This window comes from Leptodactylus fuscus, chromosome 5, assembly GCF_031893055.1.
Source record: "Leptodactylus fuscus isolate aLepFus1 chromosome 5, aLepFus1.hap2, whole genome shotgun sequence".
Lineage (NCBI taxonomy): Eukaryota > Metazoa > Chordata > Amphibia > Anura > Leptodactylidae > Leptodactylus > Leptodactylus fuscus.
The window spans coordinates 141,888,353-141,897,116 of NC_134269.1; the positions used below are offsets into that span (position 1 = coordinate 141,888,353).

At 38.5% G+C, this 8,764-nt stretch overlaps 1 protein-coding gene across 2 annotated transcripts in view; it reads left to right on the plus strand.

Annotated features, from left to right (window-relative positions):
* The window catches only part of NAP1L1 (nucleosome assembly protein 1 like 1), a 28,882-nt gene extending 21,131 nt beyond the window's left edge, over window positions 1-7,751 (plus strand). For both annotated transcript variants that reach the window (XM_075274307.1, XM_075274308.1), the window contains exons 11-15: window positions 749-768; window positions 2,411-2,533; window positions 3,177-3,206; window positions 3,839-3,893; window positions 7,086-7,751. In XM_075274307.1, coding sequence (XP_075130408.1) covers window positions 749-768; window positions 2,411-2,533; window positions 3,177-3,206; window positions 3,839-3,893; window positions 7,086-7,117 — 260 coding nt within the window. In that variant the 3' untranslated portion in view covers window positions 7,118-7,751. The remainder of the gene's footprint in view (window positions 1-748; window positions 769-2,410; window positions 2,534-3,176; window positions 3,207-3,838; window positions 3,894-7,085) is intronic.
* Window positions 7,752-8,764: the final 1,013 nt, after the last annotated feature.

Sequence of the window (8,764 nt, forward strand, 5' to 3'; positions counted from 1 at the left end):
AAATTTACAGCCTGTTTTCTATTAAATGGAAGTTTGATAGGTTAATAAAGTATATTAAAGAATGGGAGTTGCACTTCACATGTCCACCAGCCGGGAGCTCAACATGCATCCTTTCTAGGAAAAGTGGTGCACAACTGCAGTTTTAGTATAGAGTTGCTCTGCCTTTATAAATCTTCCAACTGTTGTGGCTATCTTCTTATGATTGTTAAATGTTGTGCTGACATTAGATTGAATCTCTAGCATTCTCCACTCTATATTAGAGCCACAGTAACCGACACAGCCACTACACAAGATGGATCTGTATACCTCCTGCTACTGCTGGTGGCATGGAGGGTTTGGGGTTTTTGCCCCACTAATTACCTATTCTAACATTTAGGTCTAAATCCTGGAAAAACCATGACCATGACTGTGGAATCAGCAATAACATGCTGGCTGTTCAAGTCTCTAACACTTCACATTGCAGAAAAATCTGCAATGTGAATAGATATGTCTCTCCTCATTTACAGTAATTCGCTGCAAACTTGCAACATGTGGCCCCAGTTGAGAATGTAAAATAATGTATAAGGAAATATTCTAGTGTAAATCCAGTTCCGTTCTTGATCTCAGACTGCATGTATGGTGACTCCTCGCTGCTTTTATAAGTTATATATCTTGTATCCTGCGCAAATTTTAGAATGTGACTTGATATGTGAAAGTGAATCAGTTTTGTCATGATTTTTTTTTTTTTTTTTTTTTCCCTCCCACATAGTACCAGAAAATGGAGAGCTGGTAAGTCATGACTGGATATTAAATAGACTTAGTTGAGTACTGTGTAGCAACAGGGCCTAAATATTGGTTTCAGATTTTAATTATGCATGTTAAGTACAGATACTTAAACTTATTGTAGATGGACACAGCATTATTACACTTTCATTTGACAAAATACAATACTAGGTATTAGCACAAACTCAGGTTTGCATACATGCGCATGACTTTTGTATGAATCCATGGAAGTGTGCCTTCCAATAACCCCCTTAGTGGACAGGAATGGGTTCGGCTCTAAGTTTAATTCAGAATTCTACAGACCCATGAAACATCATGGTCGTGTGCATGGGGCCATAGTGATGAAAAGGTTAGTGTTATCTGTTGAACCGGGTGGTGCATTAATAGAAAATATGAATCTGAGTTTGTTGCTCTCATGGGCTATGAAGGAAGTAGTTTGCAAATTGGCGACATATTCGGATGTGTGTGTTATGCCCACTTTGATGGCCAAAACACAATTTGTGTAATGTTTAAAAGTGATTTGGTTCTTTTGAGAATTTCTACGTGAGAAGCTTTCAAGGGGCATGGAAGTATACTTTCACCTCCTAAGCATAACAAAAGTACGGTTATCCTCAACTTGATGCACTGGAAATCTTGAGCTGCTTCTCAGCCTGTCGCTGAGTGAGGCCGGTCACAGCTCCACTGTGTTGGGAAAGTGTTGCAGACGTGAGCCGTGTCTGAATAAGAATGGCAGCGGATTGGGCTCTGGGGAATACTGTTGGTGTTGCTGTTTTAAATATATTGTCAGTCCTATGAAAGGTCCCTCTTAATGTAGTAAGCAGCTTATTCAAAAATTATATCTGTCTGAGCATATTGGTTTTCATGTGAGTGCCTCTAGGATCTTACTCTCAAATCTCATCTAATTGTTTGCCAGAAACTCTTGCTGAAAAATCTCGACCTTCTATTTGAAGGCTACAGCTTTTGACACCATAGCTATACAGTCATGCGTCAAAATGATCTCCTAGAATAACTAGTATCTACAGTGGAATACTGTGACAAGAGAACCCAGCCAGATATACTAGTGTGCTTTCCTATACCGACTGCTAATGTTACCTACATATACCAGAGTTGCTTATGCCACAAGGATATTGTGTGCTAAGTGCATGGCTTATGTACATGTACAGAGTATATGCAAGGAGCTGTCTTACAGTGTACAAAATGTAAATCCTTAATGTGAGTGGATTCTCTTATATAGTGCACTGAACTTGTTTGATTTTCCTTTTACCTGAACTGTTTTGAGCTTAAAATAGTGTAATAGGGGAGGCTTCCTGAACTTGATGTGCCAGAATTTCAGCACGTTTATGTACACTAGAAACTTGCCTTGCCTCTTGCTGAAGGGTCTTTTGAGACTTGACTTCAAAGCATCCTCTTTGTTCAATTACCGTGTGCCAAAGGAGTCTAAAAAGGAAGGACATGTTCTATGATACAGCATGAGCCAGTTTGATGAATTTACATGGTTAGGTTGCCTAGTCTTTGCTGTGGGGGTTAGGCACTATTCGACTTTAGGGTTTTATTTACAACAGCTTGCTATTGGTGCCATTTGGTATTGGCAATAACTTTGGATATGTGCTATTTCCCTTTTGCCATTGATGTGTCATTTTCGTTCCAGGATGATGATGCAGAGGCAATCCTAACTGCAGACTTTGAAATAGGACACTTTTTACGTGAGCGTATCATTCCACGATCTGTTCTTTACTTCACTGGTGAAGCTATTGAAGATGATGACGATGATGTAAGTTTTTACTATTTATATAATTCCTTAAAGTATATTATCTATTTGTGCAAGTGTGTTATTAGGTAGAAGTTAAGTATAGAGAGGGATCAGCTGCCACTCGAAACACAAAATGAAATTTTATTTTTTTTAAAATTCTATTTTTTTTCCGTTCTGGATGCAGAACTTAACCGAAATATCAAACATCAAAATGCTAAATATCAAACTGCATCTTGTTTTGCAGAAACATGCCTTGTGCAGGGCTGTACATGGAAACAGTTACAGGTGTCACAATATGGTGACTGAAAGCTTCTCATTCTTTATGGCTTTAAAACTATAAATAAACTTTATCACCATGTTTGTACTGGCCTGTAGAATATAGGTAACGTTTTTCCTGCATCAAGTAATGTAAAAACAAAAAAGGCAAACTGCAATCTTTTCCAGTTCCACATGATTCTGAATGTCTTCAGATTCCTAGTACATTATATGATTGTGGGACAAAACTAAATGGCGCCAAACAAGAAGCTGTCATATGGTGCTTTGACCAGAAAAAATAGAGGAGGAAATACAGAAACTCAAATTTATAAAAAAAAACAAAAAAAAAAAAAAACTTCTGTACTACTTGTATCTAAAATACATCTTATTTTTTTTTTCCCTACTCTAGTATGATGAAGAAGAAGAAGCAGATGATGAGGTAAATGGTTGGATTGACAATGCAGCATTTTATGTGGAGGTTTCAACAATGGTGGTAATTTGAAGCTTGTGAGCTCTGGTTGTGAAATCTAGGTTGAGGCTAGTTGAGTGTCGAGACACTTTCAGGCTGTGGCTTGACACTGCGAAAACCTTGCGATTTGGCCACTGTGTGTGTCTGTGAAGTGGATGGGATTCTGGCTATTCCCATCCATACATTGCAGAAAAATATCCACTGCGTAAATGCTGCAAATTCAGAAATGCTTGTGTTTCTGTAAAGCTAAGCATGTCAGTTACACCTTAGGAAACACCAGCGGTTTCCTCATAGGTATAATTGAAACAAAGTCCGCAGAGGAAACCTGCAGACTTTGTGTAAAGCACTGTGGGAAGAACCATGATGCATTGCCGCAGTGGTTTTTGCGGCAGCACTTTTGTTGTGGGACATCCTGCAGGGCCTTAGCCTTAAGCTGGCTTTGCACAGAATCATTTTTCAAAAATTGTAGCCACAAAGCTTGCAGAAAATCTTAGCACCTACTGTGGCTAAGAATTTTTTTGTGCTGCTTTTGATGCACATTTTTGGTTGATCACGTTTATGATCAAGAACAGACTCTTATAAAAGAACTTGTATTTTTACAGGAAGGAGAAGAGGAGGCAGATGAAGAAAATGATCCAGATTATGAACCGAAGGCAAGTGCAACATGATTCAGTAGTGGGGATTTTTATTTTTGACCGCTAGTTCCTGTGTGTTCATAATTGAATGTGTATGGTTTTCCGACTTAGTATGTAATCTTTATAAATCCTACCCTTAAAGAGGACCTTTCATCAATTGGGCACAGGCAGTTCTATATACTGCTGGAAAGCTGACACTGCGCTGAATTCAGCACACTGTCGGCTTTCCCAATCTGTGCCCGGGGTAAAGTGCTATCGGTACCGTAGCGCTTTACAGTCAGAAGGGCGTTTCTGACACATAGCCAGGAACGTCCTTCTGCCCAGCAGCGCCTATCGCGCTGTACTGTGTGAGCAGGGAGGAACGCCACCTCCCTCTGCTCACACGGCTCGTCCATAGACAAGTATTAGGAGGGGGTGTTCAATCTGATGAAAGGTCCTCTTTAAGCATGCATTTGTATGAGCTAACCTAGAGTGTGCTCCACTTCTGTATCTAGCCTTAACATTTTTCCTCACTAGGTTTAAATGGTGCGGGTAGAGTTCTAGCCCTGGGTATGTAACTTGACATACAGTATGTTAATACACTAATGGTGTGTTTGGTTCATCTGCACACACTAATGCGTGATACACTGCACATGTGCACATTATACTGAACATCTGAGTCCATCGCTTAAAACTTGTGCTGGTTACCTGTTTATAGTTGATAAAGGATTTACTTTCTGCTTTAGTGCAAAATTCATTTCTTTAGAAAAGTAAATTTGTAGAAAATTTACATTTTGATTTAACCTTTTAATTCTGACTTTAACTCTTTTGGACATCCATTTATCCTTGGTTTCAAACTTAGATTAAGGATGCTAGGACACATGAGATATGAGCATTGAGTGCTCCTCAGTTGACTGCTGTACTGCATCTGAACTTTAAGATTGAAACGATGGCAGGTTTCGAGGCAGTCCTGCAACTGTCTGTAAATAAATGTAATTTTTTTTTTCTTCTTCTTGCGATTGACAATTTAAATGAGTCCGCAATATTGAAGACTCTGTATTGCAGTAATCTGAAGTCTAATAACTAAAGTCAAAGTGCTTACAAAGTCTGTGCAGCCTTAGCTTTAATCCTGCTGCATAAGGTGTGGGTTGGTTTTTTTTTTTTTTTGTTTTTTTTTTGTGTCACATGTTGCATCTTACATCAACTGGTACTCTGGCAGAAATGACACTGAATCAGGCTAGAAGCACAGCTAGGTCTTTAATATCAAAAGCCTGAAAACTCCATTTAAGTGAAATAAAACCTAATTCCTTCAGTATTATGGTGGGATATTCAGTTGATCAGCCTTGTTTTAAATCTGAAAGTAATGTCAAATCTGCCTAGAAGGAAATACCCTTGTGCTTAAAGGGAATCTGTTACAAGAGACAGGCTTCTCAGCATATACCGTTTATGATGTGGAGGTTCTCTCCTCTAGCAAGTGTATTTAAAGGGGCTCTATCACTGGGAAAAGTAATTTTTAACTAATCACATCCTTGCATAGCCTTTAGAAATGCTACTTCACACCTACCTTTAGTATGTAAATTGCCTCAGTGGTTTCTGAATAAGTCCATTTTTATTCATATGCTAATGAGCTTCCAGCCAATACAGGAAGTTCCCAGCAGCCTACTCTCTCCTATTATCTCCTATGTGTGTGAGGCAAACAGGAAGCTGAGTTATCAGCAGCAGCAGTCTCCCATAGGAAACAACAGGAGAGGTGTGCACGATGTATCCTGCAACAGTCTAATTAGCATATGAATAAAAACTGACTTATTCAGAAACCACTGAGGCAATCTATATACTAAAGGGAGGTGTGGAATAGCCTTTCTAAGGGCTATGCAAAGATGTGATTAGTTAAAAATGACTTTTCCTAGTGATAGAGCCCCTTTAATGGATCTGGAGAAAGAATTGCAGACTTGGGTCTGAGCTCTTGATGTTTGGCTCTGCAATGTGATTGTGTAGAATTGAAAACGATCCTGGGACAACTCCAATGTTACTGCAAAACTTAAACTGAAAATTGAAAACAAGCTGAGTAGACAAAGCTCCTCCACTATTTACATCCAGTGTTGGAGCTGGTGGTCAAACATGATCCGACGCTTAGTCCAATTACTTGGTTCTTGTATACATGGGGCAATAATCATGAGTTGGTTGGTTTTCACTTACAGCCAGGTGCAAGTCTAGATTCTGGTGGCAGTTGCATTATATAGTGGTGTAAATGCTTACAAATAAATGGTTTGGGACAGTAATCATGCCACAACCTCAGCTACTTTCAGGAAAACTACAAGGCTGGGGCAAAACACATTGTCAATATTTTCATAGCAAATAGCTGATTTGTGATTGTATGCCCCCACCAATGTTTCCTGCAATTGTGCAGCTTCATATTATGTGAATGCTTTGTGTGCGTACAACAGCAGAGGGCGCTGTGTAAAGTTTAATGTATTAGATGCTCCTCCAGCATGTCTAGATAAGAGAATCAAGAGGTGCAAAAGTTTAGGTAAACGTTGAAACTAACAGCATTTGTCATTCACATAGATTACAAAATCTAACAAATGTTGGCTCTCTTCAGCACATAGTTTCTCAGAACTCTATACACTTCTCACTGGCTTCATATCAGTTGTCTTGGCGGTTACTCATTACATTAGAAGCACTGTTGTAAGTGTAAGATTGCCTTCCAGGATTTGTGGTGGTTCTATGCAGCGGATTTAAATCATGGCTGTCTCTAGTTGGGAATATTCATATGTACTATAAAACCTAGATCAATGCCTCTAGTCTTACAAGAGCCCTGCTGTCTGCTGCACGTGGTGAGAACATAGATGAGAATAAAGCACTGAGTTCCACAGAAAGGAATCAAATTTTTTTTAAAAGTATATTACATTTGTTGCCTCATACTGCAGGAAAATACAATTTCAAAGTATTAGGTACTTTTTAATGGTATCAGTTTAAAAAAACAGAAAATTAGTCCTTAAATATGGTTACATAAAATATTACCATTTCTCCTCAGTGTATTTTAGCGTGTATGTTGGTTCTTCCAGTTCTCTAAATCTCTGGAAGTCTTTTATGATCAGAATGGAAGATATGCCATGAAGTTTGTGCCATGACAGATTCTCTTTTTGTTCCGAGTTGCATGTGGTGTATTAGTGTATCTTGGGTGACTACCTATGATGTCACTAAATAATATCCTATACTTTCTCTTTACAGAAAGATCAAAACCCAGCTGAGTGCAAGCAGCAATGAAGTGGCGTATATGTGGCCTTGAGGATTACCTGCACTGTAATAAGTTAAACAACTCTTAGTTACTTACAGCCTTATGTTTTGTATCTTGGTAGAATAAAGTAAACAATTTTTGTTAAAAAAATATATAAAATTTAAACCTCTAAAAATCTGTTTAAATGGTAAGATCTTTGGACTTAGTATTAAGTGTACTTTCCTGCCAAGTATGTAATAGGATGCAGAAATCCCTTTAAAGCATGTTCTTCACTGCTTCATAGTCTTGGTTCTTGTGAAGTCTTTGCCATGTAGATCTCCGCAGTTCTGATTCATCACAGCTGCCGTCAGACCAGTCTGTTTAGAATAAAACTCCTAAGGAACCAAAGTATTTTCTCAGCCCAGTAGTTCAAACAGGTGTAAGTAGCTTGCAATAGCTGTGCCTTCATGACTTTGTTCTAGAATTACAGTTATTACCTTGGAAATGGCACATTCAATAACTTACCCTTACAATGAATTTCCAATCATGTCCATTGATCATATCTGCTTGTTATGCTATGGGTTTTTGTATTTTATGTGACTGTGATCTACAAAGCAATCTGATGGTCAACATAATGTTATTGTTTACCACTGGGGTGTGAATAAAACCTAGTATTTTCAGAAATGTGTGCATTTTATTTATCCTACACTCACCCTGGCTTAGAATAAAATTAAAGTTTTAGTTGATACTTAACTCTTCTACACCAGTGACATGACATGACAATGGACTGGTTTTTATCCACTGGATGTAAGCAGAGAACTAGAAAGCTGTGAGGAATTGATACAGAAAGTATATTGGAAAATTGTCTTTGTAATTATACTAACAGTTGACTCAACTGCAAATAAAACATACTGCATGTGTCACTGTATAGTTCTGGCAGTATTCCTCTACGTGCCTTATAAACTGAATATCATGTTTCAGATGTCAAGGAGACTTTCATTCATACAGCTGACAGGAAATGCCACACGACACAATGAGGAAACCTGATCCTGTGTGTCTCCAGTATGGCTAGAGATTCTAAGGTTCCTACATTAGATACTACTTAAATAGGAACTTTACAGATTTGTTTTGGAAATATTTAACAGTTTTGCAGAGAATTGGTCATTGAGTCTCTAGAAATGAGGGCAATGTTTACATGAATGAATAAATCTGGTTCGTATGACACTGACGGAGCAAATTCTTAGTTGAGGATCTTGTAAAGATCATAAATTGAACAGCGCACAAATATTTGGGTTCTAGAATATGTACGGATGTGGTACAAAGTATCATTGAAACTACAATCTGTGTAGTGCTATTGCACATAACAAAAAAAAGTGCCACCTATGTGCCATCTGTGCCATGACTTGCTAGTCACAGCACAGTAATCCCATGTATGCCTGGTAATGAGATGTATGGCCATGGGCTGTATATCACAAGACAGTGGGCTAGATTTTTATCTATCTAGGAGATAAATGTGTGAGTACTGAGGGAGTGATATTGGGTCCCCCCACAAATGAGAACGCTGGTTCCTGTAAATGCAGCAGTAGTGTGCACACATGACCTCCTCTCCATTCATTATGGACCTGAAGCAACGGTGTACTCGGCATAATTTCAATAAATGTGAATTAAGTGGTGGTCATGCATAAATCCTGCCCCAT